The sequence below is a fragment of the Stegastes partitus genome, unplaced genomic scaffold (genome assembly GCF_000690725.1).
Source record: "Stegastes partitus isolate 25-593 unplaced genomic scaffold, Stegastes_partitus-1.0.2 Scaffold1103, whole genome shotgun sequence".
In the NCBI taxonomy this organism is placed as follows: domain Eukaryota; kingdom Metazoa; phylum Chordata; class Actinopteri; family Pomacentridae; genus Stegastes; species Stegastes partitus.
Genome location: NW_007578834.1, coordinates 146880 through 166041, shown reverse-complemented (window position 1 = coordinate 166041; position 19162 = coordinate 146880). Strand labels below are relative to the sequence as shown.

The window sequence follows — 19162 nt, the reverse complement described above, 5'->3', positions numbered from 1 at the left end:
ATTCCAGTTTTGTCACCATGAGACAATAATAAAGACTATCTTGTCTTACAACTGCCACCAGAACCCAAAATATTTGTTACAGAGAACATGATTTAGTCCTACAGCGATGCTTGTCAGCCATGATGGAAACAATAGCAGAACTCAGAAGCAGCGTCCTGACCAGTTTATACAAGTCCAGGTTGTTGGGAGCTCCAGATTACACTGATTAAGCGGATAAGAACTGGCTCAGATTAATGGTTTCCTGGAAGTGTTTGTAAACATTATGTTTTGATTTTACAAGCCCACTGGCATGGTTGATAATCAGATTTTCAACTTTGTGGCAGTCCTTGTACTTATCAGTTGTGGCCTGCCATGCTATTGGAATACTTTACCAAATCTCAGCTTAATATTGTGATATTTCATCAAAATTGCTTTATTTTACGTTTCATTTAAAAATTTGCCACAAACAAACCATTTTTACTGACGAATTTCTGTTAAAAATAAAAACAATCTGGGTTTATCGCCACAAGTGCGAAGCCATGAGTGACTTTGTTGTGACTAACAGTCAGATGACAAAAATTCAGGGACTTTTCAGCTGAACTGCAGGCTGTGTTTACTCAGAGCAGATAGGAGACAAGTTTAGACAAGTTTAGGTGTGAAATAAAAAATGTAAGTAGTAAAATATTTTACCAGTATTGGTAACACCTGTTAGCACTGGGAAGAATGCTTAATACGTTAATTCCAGTTCTTAATTAAATTTAGCAAAATAAGTAATCAGAAATTCAGCTTTTCCTCCTTTTTTGTGATTGATTATAATTGACATATTTTATTATAGCTGTCATGCTGCACAGAAGGCATTATTGAGTTTTAACTACTTCTAGCCGTGGTCATGTTGTTTCTATAGAGGTGCACGTTTTATATTGCAGTAAAAAAAATGAGCCCACAGTGAGTAAAAATGTGACAGGAGCATGAAATTCCCTGCAACTGCTTGAGCTTCAGAGTTATAACAACTTCAAGGGTGGAGACTAACTAATTAAGGTGATAGTCGTTGAAATTCTCCAGCCCCACTAAACCTTTCGACTAGAAACATTATAAAGTACCTCCATAAGTACTTTGTCTTAAACCCATGTCAGTTTTACATGTTTACCACCTAAAATCAGTAACAGAAAGAGACAAAATAGGACTAATACAGGAAATACAAGCAGCCTGATGAATCCTGTTGCTCTTTTGTTAAATACAGCAAAACTTCTAAAAGCTGTTGAAACTAAATGTGTCCTCCTCTAGATGCCGGCCTGAGCGGGGAGGAGCCCAGTGAGCCGGTGGCTGAGCCCGCCGCCACCGCACCATGTCCAGCCACAGCATCGCCCTCCGCCCCCTCCGCCCCCCCGGCTCCCCCGGCCCCCTCAGCTACCCACCACCCGATGGAAAACCACGCAGGTAACCTCACCTCTGCCAGCCCTCGCCTCCTTTTCACCAGCCTCCTCACTCTGCAGCTCCTGGAATGCCAGCTCCTGCCACTGCTTCAACGCTGCCTCGGTGTCACCTTGCATCTACCTCACGCTCCTCTGGCCGTTTTTTTAGGGAGATAAATAAGCTGCAGCACGTATGAAAACACTTTTTTCTCAAATACTTTACCTTCAACTCCTTCACTCCCTCAGTCACTAGTAGCCACGACCCCAACCTAAAATATTCCCTCTCCCCAGCTCTCACCTGCTGTAGCCGTTGTTTTCCTCCAGTCCTACAAAGACGAGCTCTCATCTGTGGACAACACCGTGCATCAGCCGCAGCTGTTTTGACTGACTCGCTTTGAGTCTTAAGCTAAAATTTTCTACATCTGGTCCTTTTTGCTGTTTGAGTGACTGATGCATTGTGCACATTTGCAGATTTTGAGTTACATTGTCCTCTAGCCCACCACAGTTAGCTAGTTGCTGTATTAGAGAGACTAAACTACTCCTCAGAGGTCCTGTTCAGACTCCCACATCCTTCCCCCCTACATAGAACTCTCTCTCTCTCTTTATTAAACCTTAGAGAACTAGAACAAGAACATTTGAGTAGACGACTCTCTCTTTCCAAACTGCACTGGCCTCCTTCATAACGTGCTTAAATTCAAACCAAATACACACAGATTTATCTTTTAGATGTCTGCCCAACCCAGTATAATAGTGGTGAAGTGCTGAGGTTGTGCTGCTGAAAGCGCAAAAATATATAAAATAAAAAATCAACAGCAGCTCCCTTTTTACAATGTCCATGTTACTGTGGAAAATCCTCTGCACTGTCGCCACTTTTCAAAGGGAGTTTTCCCCCAAAAAGTAGCTCCAAAGAAAACTGTTAACAGTGCAGGATTTTTAAAAATCCACTCACCCACATTACATTGGGGATGAACAGAAACATCTAATCTCTAATTTTATTGAAATGACCCTTTAAGACCAACACACGCGTGTACCTGTGTGTGTGTTAATGGGTTTACCGCTGCTCAAAACTCCTGCACAATCAATCACATTGTCCAAATGTCAAAAGTGACTTTTGTTTTTTTTAAAATATAAATTAAATTACCATATAAATGAGGCCATTTTTTACATTTTGAAGGTGGCGCCGCTCCAAATGCTGCAGAGATTGAAGAGTCTACTCAAACCGATCTTGCAAACAATGCTTTCAGGAGGCGTTTTGTTTTTATTTTGTTGATTTGATTGTGCTTTGTTTAAGTTTTCTTTTCTTTCACAAATGACCACTAAAGGAAAGAATGTGAAGGTAAGTGCAGCAAGTGTTACAATTAGTGTTATTTGCAGCTCGTATTTGAATGCAGACATTTTGCGTTATTTGTAAAAGTGAAATAGATCTGATTGAGAAAATAATCTCTTTGCATAAATTTAAATTTCATTTCAAAAACGGGAATTATGTCATGCTGCGGGCTGCCCAGCTTTCTAAGATAAAGGTTTGGGCTATAATATAAGGAGGCTTTAGAGCTCGATTATATGTTTAGACCAGTGGCTGTGTGTTGAAGTAAAATAAATATCACCCAGTAGTCGGCTCATAGACTGATTTTGATGTCTGTTAACCGTTTTATGTTGTTGAGCAAAAGCCCGATCTCACTTCTCACCAGAGGTTGCATCATCTTCTGCCTGCACCTTAACAAAGATGCAACATGTAATAAGATGGAATTGCTGCAAAACTCGATGCACCTTTCAAACTGCACTGCGATCGTCTCTAAACGTAGTCAAAGTGATCAGAGGGTCGTGCGGTTTAAAGCACTCCTAAGCAAGAACCAAACGATAACTTTGTTGAGTTTATAATGTTCTGTTCTTGCATTATATTGCAAAAGACCAGGGCAGTGTGGCTTAAACAAATAAAACACCACATGCACACACATGCAAACTGAATTGCACTCCACTTTTATGCGTTACATCAGAAGAACCACTTCACTATTGTAAAACCTTGACAGCGCTTTGCCCGGAGTCATTAATTTCAACAACCTTTGTAAAACAGTAATTCAGTGCGATCATACTGTCTCGGTATTACTCCGCTGAAAGACAATAGACAATAACATTGGATTACTGCAGTCTCATGTTGCACCTGTTATTTTGTCCATCCCCTGTGTATACTGGAGGTAGACGGATAAAGAGTTTAAGCTTCCCAAATGCAGTAATTACTGCAAAACTAACGCCCCAAACCTGCATTGCCACACTGTTTTCATGTCTTATTGTGCAGTAAAGCGACTCACAGTGTTTCTCCTGAACACAGTTAATAGTAAAGCATCAACATATTTACAACTTAAGCTTTGTCTTGTGCCTTTTCACCCAAGTAATATCTTTTGAATTCACTGGTGCAGCAATGTTTCAAAGCAGATGCATCTTGCTGTTTGCCTCTCTCATGTTTTTCTCACGTCTTGCAGCTGAAGCTCTGTCACCCAGTGCGGCCTCCCAGAGCATCAGAAGATCCTCTGAAGGTAGGGTGGACTGACTCATGCCGTATGTTGTGCTACATGCAGTGCTTTTGGCCTGTTTCATCGCCACGTGACAGCATGTAACCTTGTCAGATATGCAGACTGAAATAAAGTAAAAGAGCTGCAAATATTGACCCACCTTACCCACTTTCAGAGATATTTTAAACTTTCTTGTGTAGCTCCATTTTTGCACCTTCACCACTCTGCTTTCCTACATCTATTTGTTATGTTCACCGGTGATTAATACACCACACCTCGCACTGACCCGATAATGACACAGTCAGTTTGTCATTACCGGGTCAGCGCAGGGCAGCTGGAATTTATCAAAATAAAGTCAGCGAGTGGAGAGGTTGTAATTTTCACAGGTGGGAAGCGGCCTAACCCCGCCGACCTCGTGTAATAATTCTCTTCTGGTGTTCTCGGTGCAAACGTTTTTCATTCACTCGACTCATCCAGCGGGGAGTCTGGTGGAGGACATCGGTGAAATGATTCTTCAGCTTCGGAGACAAGTGGAGAGCCTCTTCAGCATTAAGTACGGTAAGCTACCTGTAGTGCCGCAGCTTTATCCTTATTCACAGGAGGCCAGGAAGTTATGCCAGGCCCATTCATTTTGCTGTAAGACTTTAATCTCCTCCACATGTACACACCCCAAAACCGATGTAATGCAATTTAAAATGTAAGCTTTTACAGCCTGTTTGAATATTAATATTGTAACATTTAAGTTATTAAATAATTTAACAGAGTGAATCTGTTCAGTAATTTATAGGCCATGGATCTCAATTTCTCATCAGACGAGTTTAAGCAAAGAGACACCAAGCATCAGTGTTTTTAAAGAAGGAAACACGTTACTGTACAGGTGGTAAATAAATGTTTAGCTAAGCCTCATGGCTGTACCAGCGACTGGACTATAGATTTTATGCATGGATTTGGTACCAACACAGGAAAGGATACAGGCCTCACCTGAAATCCTGGCGTGCTCTGGATAGCTGTAGCTCCACTCGTGAGGATTAAGGAGGCAGCTGATCAATAAATTCGACTATGAGCCTGGTCTCATTCCCAACTCATCACATACAGCTGCTTTTTCAGGAACCTTGGTATCGCATTTGGACACGCAGTGTACCCATAAGAGTCATTTTTCAACGTGCGGGGTAGTTCAGCAGACGTATAAAAATCCCTTAATGTCAGAAAGAGACACCAGGAGTCCGTAGTGAAATGTTGGCGTCGTCACTGTTGCTCCTTTTCAGGCAACAAGAAGTTTTTTTTTATGTTATGAAAGTGTGTGTTTTAACCCAAATCATGGAGTAGTTTTGGTGCCTACACCTAAACAAACAGCAAGTGAAAATGAAACTTAAGTCATAAATTATTTAGTATAATTATAAATAATATGCATATATAGTTTTTCCAAGCAATTTCTCATTTTATTGTATTTTTTTCTGAGCAGTATCTGGCACAAGAATTTCCTGTGAGATGATCAAAGTTCTATCTTATCTTTTAAAACAAAACTTCAACACAAAACACGAACCTCAGTCTCCTGGGGGAAAGTTCTGTCACTTACACTGCCACCACCCCTTCAACCTCCTAATAAGGTTCTTTCAACTGCAAAAAAAAAAAAAGTCCTATAAATATATTGACACTGAATACTGATGGGATACAGCCAAAAGATACCTGGTGCGTATCTCAAGATTCCAGCAGCTTTGAAAAAATTACAATGTTTGACAGCCTTGGAATGAAAACTGGTTGAGACTAGTTAATAGTGGTGAGTGAGAAAAAGCACTTTGCAAATTAGTTTTTTCAAACTAGACATTGACGTAATAACCAAAGTAACTCCTGAGTTCTGTAAAATTGACAACAATTTAAAAAAGGTGTCCAACAGAGCAGCATGGGGATCAGACAGGTTGTAAACATTGCAACTGATTATTTCTATTTGCAATTAAATGTGAACGTGAGCACATCCACAATGTTGGTGATAGTCATGCATCAAATCGGAGGTCTAGCTCTAGGAAATCAGTCTGTAAACTGGGAAGGATGTTTATGACAGATGTGGTTTTCTTTCATATAAGGCAGGTTAATTTAGACGTCTTTCTGGCTGGTTGTTGTTCTTGGTCTTAAGCTATATGTTGTGATGTTGCCACATCCCCAGATCTGACCAATCAACTTCATTACAAATTTGGTTCATGTTATTATTGCTCGTAAAAATGAGGCCAAACACATCCAAATTCTGAACTGGAATGATCCTTTAATACTAATCTCTGTGCTTCTGTTTCCCTCTTCTTTCACTCAGCTGACGCTCTGGGCCTTCCTGAACCAGCCAAGGTGCCGTACTCCAAGTTCCAGATGTACCCAGAGGATCTGCTGGTCACCGGGCTGCCGGAGGGAATCTCCCTCCGAAGGCCAAACTGCTTCGGAGCAGCCAAGCTACGCAAGATCTTGGCTGCTAGCAGTCAAATCCAGTTTGTTATCAAAAGGTAAGAGCACATACAGAAAGTATTTTAGTATAAGACGTATCATTTCAGGTGCGTGTTGGTCGTTTTATTAGCTGCATTTCAATGTAGGGATTTAATCACTGATTTGTAAACATTGTGTTTTTCTTGTGTTTGTTTCCAGGCCTGAGCTCTTAACTGAGCAAGTAAAACAAGAGATGCCTTCCATCCCAGTCTGTGATTCAGGTACGTCTCTTTCTTTTTAGAGGTGTTTGGAATGCATGCTTAAAGTTTGAAGGTGTAATTAGGTGAAAAATATCATCAAATTGTCTGATTCCCTTTTGAGGAAGATGGAAAGGCTCTGTGTAGTCATTTAGTTGTATATACAGCGCCCTCCATAATTATTGGCACCCCTGGTTATGATGTGTTACAAGCCTTAAAATAAATTCAATTTTTATTGCAGAAGCATACTCTCACACTGAAAATTGTAGAAAAATGTAACCTTCAACTCAACTCAAATGAATTGTTGGCAAAAGGGGGTTGTACAAAGTATTAACATCAAGGGCTAATAATTGTGGCGCACGTGATTTGATGTAAAAGAATTATTTTGTAATGTGGGATTTTTTTCACACTGAATAAATACACTTGAATTAAAGGTTGAATTTTCTTCTTTTTTTTTCATTGTGGTCCTATATTATTTAGAAAAAGACAGAATTTACTAGAAGCTAAAGAACATCCTAACCAGGGGTGCCAGTAATTATGGAGGGCGCTGTACATATACATGAGTTTTGTTCAGGGAAGTTACCCCAAATTTATTTTTAAATATGAAGCTGATTTGCACGTTAGGCTAATCAATATCTGAGTCACTCCTCTTGGAGGTCAGAAGACAGTTGATCAGTTTCTCAGCCTTTTGTTTCTTCTGCTGTACACATAAAAACACAAAAGGATGCAAAGATGTAGGTATTCCTCATAGTGTAATACTTAAGGGCTTTGAAAATAAAGTAACATCTGCAGACTGTGCAGAAAATTCCACCATCTGGAAGCTCATAATGCAGCTTTAAAGATGCTATTTGTACTGTCCTCTGCGTAGTTGAAATTATGAGGTCATATCCAGTTCATGCGCTATTTTTAACACGCCTCTTCTAAAGAGAAAAGAAAGTCCTTGCAGGGATTTTCCTGCAGCTACGTCTACTTTTTATTTGCAACAAAGCTCAGCTACTGGAACAAGAAGCAACTCTTAACGTCTGTTGGATTCAGTAAATCTTAAGAGATGACAAAAACACAAGTTTAACCTTTAAATGTTTTTCCAAAGAGCTGGACCCCAAGGACGCAACGCCAGTAACAGAGGACACTGCAGCTATTTCCAAGAGACCTGGATTCTCAGGTACATTCCCAGTTTCACCTTCAGTGACCACTTTGAAGCTTAGATTTGGCGCCTGTCATCTGTTTAAACATAAATCAGCTTTGTGCATTGACATTTATCGCCCTCGCTTCAAACGCTAAATGCTGAAAAGAAATCCAGAGAACAAGAGATTTCAAAGTGTCTTCTCTCTCTCCCCCATCTCCAGAGTGTTTGGAGTCTAAGCTGTCCAGGATCGATCTGGCCAACACGCTGCGAGAGCAGGTCCAAGATCTGTTCAACAGGAAGTATGGGGAGGCATTGGGCATCAAGTACCCCGTCCAAGTGCCTTACAAGAGGATCAAGAACAACCCTGACTCGGTCATCATCGAGGGCCTTCCCCCCGGCATCCCCTTCAGGAAGCCCTGCACCTTCGGCTCGCAGAACCTGGAGAGGATCCTGGCAGTCGCGGACAAAATCAGCTTCACCATCACCAGGTGAGAAACCCTGATCACATGATAGCTTTAACTTCTGTTTCCTACTTCCTAACATTCTTAGTAACACTTAAAGGAGACAACTTGTGTTTAGTTGATGCAAATAAGATGAGTCATTATGATCTGCATGTTAGAAAATGTCTCTTAGAATCACATTGGTTAATTGTAGTAAATAAGTTGACAATAAATCATTCAAGTAACTTGAAAGCAATCAGAGTGTATTAATGCCCCAAACTGCACAACACTCTGAAGCTTTCTATGTATGTATGTATTATAATATATTTAAAAACTGATTATTCTAATGTAATTTAATCAGTATATATATGTAATTAATAGATTATAATATCATAATCATCATCATGATTATTATTATTACGATATTAAATTTTGTTATTTTATGGTAAACATATGTATAGAATGATTACATTATCAGCTGAAACCCTAAGATTTTCTATAGCCTACCCAAAGATATTGTAAATAAATCTATCCATAGTTTTTCACCAATTTTAAAACTATTTTAAATAATATACCAACATAGCATATTGGCACATTTTCTTAATTGGCTCTGAATGTAACAGACTTTGCAGATGCACAGCTAACAAACACCAGTAGTGTTTCTATAATGTGTTTTTAAGCACGTTTTGAAAGTATCACATCAGGAAAAAAATCAATAAAAGTGGCCAAATATGAAAGAAAAAACAAATTCTTACACTCCCTCTGGGTTTTGTTAATGAGTTAATGCACATAAGTAGAGATGGAAACAACTTTTCCAAATAAGTTCTTGTCGCAGCAAACATTTAACCCACATGGCTGATCGGCTGTTTCTGCTTCTTTCCTTGTCTTTGTTCCAGACAGCATAAAACATTACCAATACCAGCTGACATGAAAGAATAATACCTTTCCTAATTGATAAGCATTTCAAAGTATGCTTTAAAATGTCCTGCCAGTGATATGGAAACACAGTTAATCAAGAGCAAAAAACTTCCAAAAACCCAAGGTGACCTGTGTGACTCCAACAGTGTCCAAATTAGGTTTTTGTTTAGAGAAAATGTCGGTCGCTCACAGAGCGCTGTGTCAAACCCTTAAGCGCCTGGTAGGTGCTTTTTATTTTCTCCTGTATGAGTGAAATGAGGGCAAACCACAACAAATAACTCTGGTCTTTGTTGTCATAAAAGCAGGTGAACAGATTCTAAAACGCCCTCGACCAGATGACATTAGAGTGCAGCCACTTGCCAAACAGGAAGTTTTTTTTCTTGTTGGCAATTAGTTATTGTATCATTAAATACAATAACTGGAATATGTTAACAACTTGACTGCTTTTCAATGTTTGTAAGTTAATCATTGAAGGTGATTTTAACCACATCCTATTACTTTTTTTGTTTGCAGACCTTTCCAAGGACTTATTCCAAAACCAGGTATGAACACAGTGTATTTTCTTATCAAATGATCTGACTGATCACCCTCTAGCAGTAACATGTAATATCAATATTAATATGTTTTTTCATTAATTTCATCAGCACCTCGACGAGTCACTTTGCTAAAGAAGGCGTACGCCTCCATAAGTGGTGAGGAGAAACTGTTTTTATAGCATCCAAGACTTTCACCGCTGCTGTTTGATCAGGAACTTTAATTTGAACGTTGTCATGAGCGCCTCCTTATCTCCTGACAGATGACGATGACATTAACCGCATGGGGGAGAAAGTAGTCCTTCGAGAACAAGTCAAGGAACTGTTCAACAAGAAATACGGTAAATAGACTCGGAGCGTTGCGTAATTCATCAACTTGAGTTTATGACACTGAATTTGTCGCAGCTTTCTATGAGTTTTTAAAGAACAGGGAGGATGAGCTTCATGCAAGAAGCACTTGTTCTAAGTGCCATAAAGGGTCGACCTAAGATTATTATTATTATTATTATCTACTAACCAGTTTTCTCTTCGGGCTTTCGCCACAGAGGAGATCCCACTTTTTTACATAAACGTTCTAAAGCCTCAATCAGACTTAATTGGGAGGTAACTCAAATCTAAAACTATGTAAACCATTATTATGGATTTAATTATTTAATTTGACTTGACAACTTTAATATTTCATTTGTTGGTGGAAAATAATTATTGACCGTCACATTTTTCTCACAATATTTGTCATTAATGACACCATTTCTTGTGCTGCTTCACTCTGATGACGGTTTGTGAAAGGTTTTACAGTTCTTCAGTAACATTTCCTTTTACTTCCCTTTGTTTATTTATTCATTTATCTCCGTCTACCCACAATGGTTTGTGTATGTGTGTGTGTATGATAATATACATAATCAAATTTAGCCCATGGGCTAATAAATGAATCAATGGCTAGTTAAATTAATAAACAAGGAAAAGTATAGACAATGTTCTTCTTGCCTGTAGCGTTTTTTAATACCTAACATACAGTGTAGTCGCTAAATGATTGCATGGCCAGATGTGCTACATACATAATGCATCTGCACCACTGGCTCCGTGGCTGGATGTGGACCCCCCCTCCGGGATCTTATGGTACAGTCCAGTCACGAACGCAGAAATACAAAAACTGAACAGTTCTGAAGCAAAAACCCAAACATAAACAATACAAATTAGACCGAGAGACAGTTACATATATGTGAAATAAGAGGAAAAATGGACAATGAAATAAATTTTAAACCCATTTTTCATTTGATTAATTTTGACTGAATGGAGCAAAGAGCTGGTTTGTGTTTCCCTACTGACATTGTTAAAGTTGTAGTGCTTTTGTTTGCTGATTTTCAATGACAGGTGTGTTGAAGGTGACATTTTTCTCAGAAAAATCCAGGCTAATAAAACAAGTTTAGGTGAATGGACATCCCATGTAAGTGCAAGGCGGCTGGAAATCAGCATCACACGCTTGAGGACACCGCTGTCGCTCCCCTGGTGGATTGTGCAGGGGCTGGGTCCTGCAAGGGTCTTTATTTTTTCAAAATTTATCTCCCTTGTCTAATGATAAACTACAACCTTCAATTAAATGATGAGAGCGTCTTCAGTTCACTGCAGATTTACTGCTTCAATCAGATGTAATAAACCGAGCTGCCCAGGAGCCACTAATGGTATGAGTAGTGTACAATCCCTTCATACATACATTTGGCAGTGACGTGCGTCATCCTAATTCATCAGTTTTGACAGACCTTAACAGTCTCAGACATGTTTTCTGAGGAGGATTCCAGTAAATCAGACAAAAGGAGAATTGTAGCTTCCACAGTCTTGGCTTCGTGGGCATATCACGCCCTCTCTCTTCCTTCTTTCACGTCTCTCTTAAACTCCCTCATGAATAAAGGCCCCAAAAATGTAAAACGATAAATCAGCATTGCACACTTTATCGGACCTGATGACAATCTGAGTGTGACCAAAACATTATCTACCTAAATGTGTGCAGCCATTATTCTATTTCATCAATAAAAACCTGCCCACAAATGGAGCAGAACGGGTAGCAGTTTCCGATGGTGTCAGTTGTACAAATTACCACTTTCAGGCACGTTTCATGAATTTGCAGCTGCTTGTGAACGGTTGACATTTATCAATTCAATTTAGAACTGTTAAAGTTTTGCTGAATCAGACTTGGAACTTGGAAAACAACAGAAGTACAAGAAAAGAAAGCAACATTTAGGATGAGAGACATAAGCGTTACTGCATGAGGCCCATTGCGTTGCTGCCTTACAGCGGGGCTAAAGGGGTTGAAAACCAATTTACCTTATTTACATCTATATATGGTGAGATGATATCTTAGAAGACATATCATGAGTGAGGCTGGGCACTGCAGCGTACTGATGGCAAACCTGTGGAAGCAATTCTGTCAACCTATAGAGGTGTTTTCGACCTATAGAGTTGATCTGCAGGTCTTTCTCTATCATTATTCTTACTCAGGATTCACACATGTATTGCTGGCTGACTCCTATATGAGCTTATAAAGAAAAAATTTTCCCTGCAAATGTAAATAATAAGAAATAATGAACAATTAAGTTGTTAATTCATAGTTAAGCTATGATGGTAAAATGGATTCAAGGGCTTCAATCATGCAAAATTCAGCTTTTTTTCCCCATTTTAAGTATGAAATGTGTGCAGCCTGAACAGCAGGTTAATGCAAACCTACCATTGTGTGGAGTAGAGGAATTTTACAGTGTTATTGCAGAGTTGTGTGTGAGCTGGTGTGCTCAGGCTGCACCCAACTGTTAGGAACGAGTAAAGTAGAATTACATTAAAGTTATTTTAAGGCAAGTATATGTTTTTTTTTAAATTGAAAAACCATCTAAATATGTACCTTTGATACACATTTAATCAATGACTTGAAAGGGACTTCTAAATGAACTTGTATGTTTTGGCACTCAGCAGTGCTCGCTATCTTTCTGCATGCTGCAGTGTGATTAACAGCTACTTGTAGTTTCCCTGTGAATCTGCTCCAGGCTAAGAACCTGGGCGACATCACTCTAAAGTATGTACAGCAGCACGGCAGCACCTTGGAATAATTAGCTTCATATATTCACTGTGTTTCGCCTCAGGCAGTCCTACACGCTCTTTTCTTACAGTCAGACGTAAAAGAAGGAATAAAACACTTACTCACTACACACATTTCACACCTATAATATGTCAGCTAAAGTCATGAGTTTCCACTTTATTTAGAGGACATTGAAGGTGTAATTAATTTTTTGTTCACAGGACAGACAAACTGTGTGTATGTATGTGTGTGTGTTGCTGATGGTATTGTTGTTGTGTTTAGGTGAGGCTCTGGGCTTAGACCGCTCCGTCGTGGTCCCATATAAGCTAATCCGTGGCAGTCCAGAGTCTGTAGAAGTTAGTGGCCTTCCAGACGAGATCCCCTTCCGCAACCCAAACACCTACGACATCGTGTGCCTGGAGAAAATCCTTCAAGCCGCAGATAAAATAACATTCAACATCAAGAGCCAGCTACAGTGAGTGCAGAGACACCTGAATATTCAGCAGCCTGTTCGCTGTCACCACACTGTATATTTCAGCGGGAATTTAGGGTTTTGCTTCTTGGTAGTTAAGCTCATTATGGTTTATTTATGCTTTGGATTTAAATCCAGCCTCTGAGATGTCAAAGAATAAATCTTTCCCCGGCAAATGTAAATAATAAGAAATAGCGAACAATATTTTGACATTGAAGCAGTTAAGCTATGATGAAAGAATGGAGGCAAAGGCTTAAATCATGCAAAATTCTCCCTTTTTCCCCCTTTTTCAAGTGTGAAATGATAGCAGCCTGAACAGCAGGCTAATGCAAATTACCCCCTTGTTTTGTTAAAGTATAAAAGAATACTTATTTTGATTGCGTCTCTGAAAACAACCTGAAATGACCCAGGCTTTTCTCTCTCCCACAGGCCTTTTGCAGAAATCTGCAGCCAGGCTTGTAATACAGGTAGGTGATGTTTAGGTTCCCTTCCTTTTATGGAAGTAGAGTTCTGTGCCATCGGCGCTGCAGAGTAACAACATTGACTTCATGTCTTCAGTAGGAACAGACGCCTCCACTAATCGACGAAAGCGCAAGAGAGTTCAGGAGAGCAACCGAGTACCTGCCTCCTCTGATCTGGGGATATCAACCAATCAGATTCCAGTGATGGTACGTTAAGAGGGCTTCTTTTCCTTATCAAAGGTCGTGATAAATTAGTGATTATTAGTGTAATGTGATGCATGGTAGGTCACCAAACTGTCACCTGGGTTGAACATCTGTTCAATTCTTACTAGTCGTGTAATAAATCATGTTGCACAAAAACAACTTAGAGAATGTCTTAGCGAGAAACAGACTTCAGCAGTGTGGGATTTAGTTTGGAGGCAAAATCAACCACCGTGCTAAGAGGAGTTAGCTTTAGCATCACAAAACTTCCAAAAGCTGCGCATTTGTCCCAAACATGATCAAGATGAATATTGAACCTTTTTCTTATTTAACAACATTTTGATCAAGTGTCTAACAGATTTATCAGCCATATTACATATTAACTGTTACCCTCTGCAACCCAAGTGCACCGTATTAGCGAACTAACATTAGTTTAGTCAGTCAGATTGTTCAATTAGCTGTTTAACGTGGCACTCAGTGAGTGCAAATACTAAGTAACAACTCATCTCTTCTTCTTTGTGTGGGGTGTACATCATCACTCAGTTCGAACAGATGTTTCAAGCGCTACATGAGACTTTTGTGATTCCCTGAGTATCAGAATTATTATTGTAATGAGTAGGAATTTCCTTTAATTCCCCGTTTAAATTAGTGTGTAAATATTGAATATATGCAAAAAGCACTCTTTTTTTTCTACAGCAGCAGTATTCACACTTTAATTTCCTTCTTCACACATATAAAAAATAGTATTTGTAAGAATGTGTTGCCTAAAATACCTCTAGAGGCTTGAAAAGTAGCATTATGTAGGCAGCATAGTATAGAAAATGATTACAGCCCTTCTAAGTATATTTAAGTCAGTAATAGGTTCTTATTTCTATTTAGCAAATTAACAAAAACGCTTACAATATATTAGTATTTATAACACTGGTATTTCTTTATATAAAAACCACTTTCCTGGGAATGATGGATGAGTGAACTGCACTTCGATGTCTACATTGTTGATTCTTTGGAGTTGGGTTTGCTCAGGATGAACAGCGCCCTCTAACTCCTCTGTGCTGCAACTCCATCCTGTAAATGTCCCTCTCAAATCTGACCTGATGGCTAAAAATGTGAGGGTTAACAGTGTTTGACAGATTTTTGATCATATAAGTGTTGAGCACAACCATAACTCCACGTAGACAGAAGGAGATGCAGGGAGCTTCATCTCAACCACAAGTTGTTACTAAGAGGTTTTAGGCTTTACCAGTTGGCAGAATTAATCTTTGACCCATTATTGTTGCAAAAGTTGTGACCATTTATCATAAAATCTGGAGCTCTTGCAGTATTTTCTGTCCAAATTTGTATAAAAATAGAGCTCCAACAAACTGTATAATTTAGGACAGGGCTTAGACACATGAGCATAGGAGGCAGGAAGAACCGATCACAAAGTGCATCAACATTAAGTTATATTTTTGCAAGTTTAACTGTAGAGGAATGTCAGCGTTGTAGCGCCTTGAACTGCAGCGCACGACTGTGTGTTTAACTGTAACTACTAATATTAACACCGGTTTTGAGGCAAGGTCAACAGCATCTCTGTAGTAATAGAAGCATTTTCTCCACCATTATGACTGACTTTTTTCTCTGTTCTAATGTCTCTGTGCCTGCAGCAGTGGCCCATGTACATGGTGGACTACAGCGGAGTGAATGTGCAGGTTCCCGGGAAAGTCAATTACTGAAGGACAAACCAGGACTGCTGCAAAGGGATAAAAGGAGGAGTTTTGACAATATTCACGACTCCCCCCACATGCGACACTAACACTTTATCAGCGTGCTAAGACTAAACAATCTCTCCGGTCTGACTATAGAGAGCTGCAGGTTTGACTCTGTGAATGATGTCCTGAGCGTTGAGGAACAACAGAATGTATGTGGATCAAAACGTTGCAGGGCAAAAAGCTTGGCTTGTTTTCCACCTCCTGCCTCCACACAGTGCAGATGGGACAGCTTTCAGTTTTTGTTTTTCTTCTGAAGCTCATCATGGCAGTAATTTTTTTTTTTTTTTTACAAAGCTGAAAACACTACTAAGGTCATGTTTTTGCCCTTGCATTTACAAAGTGTCCATCCACTGAGTCATGTCTTGGATCCAGCATTTGGTTGCAATGTATTACTGACAAAAAATGTCTTTGATAACGATCTGGTTCCATATTATTCAGATATTTTTACTTTTTATTTATTATATTTATTGAAATATAACATTATGTGCAGGGATGTAAAATATATTATTCTGTTATACAGCTCTTTGAGGAACAACACTAACACAGATGCTACTAGTCACTCTGTAACTACAGGTAACCGCTGATATTAAATTTAACAGCAGCAATGAAGTGTCTTAATTGGGAGTTGGGGCGACAGCAAGACATCGGAAATTAAAGGAGGCAAAATGGACTTGAAGTTTGCCCAACAGGGAAAATCTCTGCTCACATAGCAGCAGTAACTACCTGCAGTAAAAGCAAGACCCTCAGTAAACAGCCTTTTTATGTTAGCACTACATTAACAATATGTAAAATACGTCATTTAAAAGTCAGCCTGAATGTATCATGTAAAGAAAAGAATGGTATGTTATTCTGCGATGACTGTCTCTGGACTAACGATATTTAATATGCTGTACCTTAACGCCAATTAGGCCTTTGAAATAAAATGTGTTGCCTTGCACTTTCATTTTGTTGGGAGTTTGTTTTTGATGAATTTCTCAATCAGCTTCAGTCTGAACGTCTGTTAACTTCTTATAGAGTAGATCAGGCAATAATTGGCTCTAATAATTTCTAATAATTTCTCTTGCTATTGGTTAGCCTCATTAGGTTTTTGAAAATTGAGTGGGGAGAGTTTGTATGCTGCATTTTAAACCATTATTTTTCAACAAATGTGTTTGAGGACAGACTATTTATGGCCCTTTTGCCATTGGATACTTCTGTAACTTCACCGGTGTCATCGCTTCATGGAAAGGTAAGCTACCGTCGACACATTAGCTGCTAGTTAGTTAGCAAAGGGTAGTCAGTTGTCACGCCTCATGAATAAACCCCAGATCTATTCATTATTCTTTTCATTTACTTTTATTTTTAAACAATGGTTTCCTCCTACAAGGCCTTCTGGTTGAGGACTGTGTCATACAACATGGTGTCTCTTGCCCACATCAAGTTTAAAATTCAACATCCACTAATGCCAACCAGACACTATACAGTCTATCGTCTTCATTGTGCATTTGTTCATATCATCATATCATATGGTCCTCAGTACAACTCAGTAATTTTATGAATATTATAAATTCATTGGCTTTGAAAGTTGTGTAAATGCCTGTCTAATACTCTTAGCAGATAATGCTAACAATGCTATTTTGGTGATAGCAGAAAATGTTCCTGCAGTACGGTACCTTTAATACTACATAAAAAGGAAATGCTTTGCTACAGCAATATCGTATTTTTCAGTCTTGCTTTTTTAGATATTTTATATTTATTTTATTTTGTATGGCAGATTGACTTTCTAAGTTTTTATCCTGTTTTCTGTGCGGTAAAGTGCACTTCCTTGAATGACCACTTGAGGCTACCTCCAAAAGTGAGTCAATCGCGATCGACCATCATGTTAAAATGCGTAACTTCATAGCAGAAATAAACATATTTACAGCCTGGTACAAAAAGCAGTTTTGGTCTGTATAGCTAATTTTCCCTTTCATGACAACTGTACAAGAGGTGAATTTAAATATAGTTCTCCCATTTCAATTGTATTAAGGCTGAAACTCATAGTTCAGGAAACTATGGGTCACATCACAGAGGATTCATCCATTTTTTTCTAAAGCCTACACTTACAACATGTAAAACAATACTTATATTGTGCTATACTAATCCACTTGTTTGATTTTATTAGATAGATGTAGCACAGACTGCATCTTCTTGAAGAGTAAATGATGAACTTACTGTGTGATTTTCCACATGCAGATGCCCAGTCTTTTTTATATTAGCGTGCAACAGAAATCATGTGGCGTTTTACTGCAGGACACTGTGCAGCCCGTGTTTTTCACCCTTGTTATCCATAACTCTTTACTTCCTGCTCAGGTAACTTGAACCCAAAGCGCTGCTGTGCACTTAAGAGTCCATTAAGACAGAGTCAAAGTGAAATTCCATGCCAAGCGGTCGTGTTCTCCTCTTAACATTTCCACTACAAATACATGTTTGAGTGCTTAAAGAGACATTTATTCAGCAGGAAGCGATGGGTTCAAGGCCCGCAGCTAGAAAACAGTGAAACTGCTAAGAAGTCACTGAGCCATTCACTGAACACACAGGACATACATAAATAGTGACCACTGTCTACACCTTAAAGGCCTTGAAAACACATTTTCTCTATCGGCTTCTTACTATAAGTGATGGGATCCTGCAGAAACACAGTTCTGGCCCAGAGGAGTTTCCTTTTTATACATAAGAGGTGTCCATACTTGTGTTTTTTAAAAGCTTCTCTCAATGGGATGTGCAGTAGTGGGATTAGCTGATGCACTGAGGGTAAATGATGATGCCACAGTCTTCCGTGCACCAATCAAGATTGAGAAGCACTTGAATTTAAGTGTCACGACAGCTGTTGCAATAGGAGGCGCCGGTTTGGTTTCCTATCACGGTGCCGACCCAGAACGACCCGCAGCGCCGCCTGCTCAGGGCCAATTTTAAGCTGTAAGGTTGGCTGGCATTTAAGCCTATTAGCAAAACCAAAGTCACTCCGCGGCAGGTGACTGATGCAGGCTGGAAACTCAGCTTGACTTGCACTTGACCCGGCCTTCATAATTTTTTGCTAATTTGGTGAGATGCTTACGTATGCTGCCAGTCCGCAGCCAATCAAATCTCATCAAACTGCACCCACGCAATCCTGATGAGTTTTTGTGTTACGCTCTTAATAAATACCAACTAAGACTGGCTTTTTCCAAACTTTATGAGGCTTAGGGGTCTTGATTGGGGGCGTTTTTTATTATAAACACTGGCGGGAGATTATAAGCAATGACGCAGACAGCTCCTGCTAAGGCTACTTACATCAGACATACGACTGATGCTGCTTCCCCAGGCTCATCATCCCGCCACAATTACCGCCTCAAACTACCAAAGAGGTGCTCCAGTCTACGTTCAAACCCTCGTCACTGATTTCCAAAGTGGTAACCAGGGACCAGTCGCTGCTTTGTCTCCCAGTTTAGGAAACATCTTCCTTTAAACGCATATTTGTGTGAGTTCTTGCTCTTCTGTTTGGATAATTGAAAGCTGTGTTTAAGGCTGATCATCTCCAGGTGTTGCTCATGTGTCTGGGGACAGGTTTTGGATTAGCTCGGGTGTTTTTGTCATTTTTTTGTTTCCTCTCCAGGATTCAGTGAATGGCGCTTGAAGGTCAG

The 19162-nt window shown here is 39.4% G+C and overlaps 1 protein-coding gene across 1 annotated transcript in view; it reads left to right on the top strand.

Annotated features, from left to right (window-relative positions):
- gtf2ird1 (GTF2I repeat domain containing 1) overlaps window positions 1-16458 on the top strand; it is a 36921-nt gene extending 20463 nt beyond the window's left edge. The window contains exons 14-27 of the mRNA XM_008296143.1: window positions 1264-1416; window positions 3869-3922; window positions 4376-4456; window positions 6201-6384; window positions 6524-6585; window positions 7652-7723; window positions 7908-8175; window positions 9559-9587; window positions 9690-9737; window positions 9842-9919; window positions 12922-13114; window positions 13541-13578; window positions 13673-13779; window positions 15417-16458. Of these exons, the coding sequence (XP_008294365.1) occupies window positions 1264-1416; window positions 3869-3922; window positions 4376-4456; window positions 6201-6384; window positions 6524-6585; window positions 7652-7723; window positions 7908-8175; window positions 9559-9587; window positions 9690-9737; window positions 9842-9919; window positions 12922-13114; window positions 13541-13578; window positions 13673-13779; window positions 15417-15485 (1436 nt within the window). The 3' untranslated portion in view covers window positions 15486-16458. The remainder of the gene's footprint in view (window positions 1-1263; window positions 1417-3868; window positions 3923-4375; window positions 4457-6200; window positions 6385-6523; window positions 6586-7651; window positions 7724-7907; window positions 8176-9558; window positions 9588-9689; window positions 9738-9841; window positions 9920-12921; window positions 13115-13540; window positions 13579-13672; window positions 13780-15416) is intronic.
- The last annotated feature ends 2704 nt before the right edge of the window (window positions 16459-19162 follow it).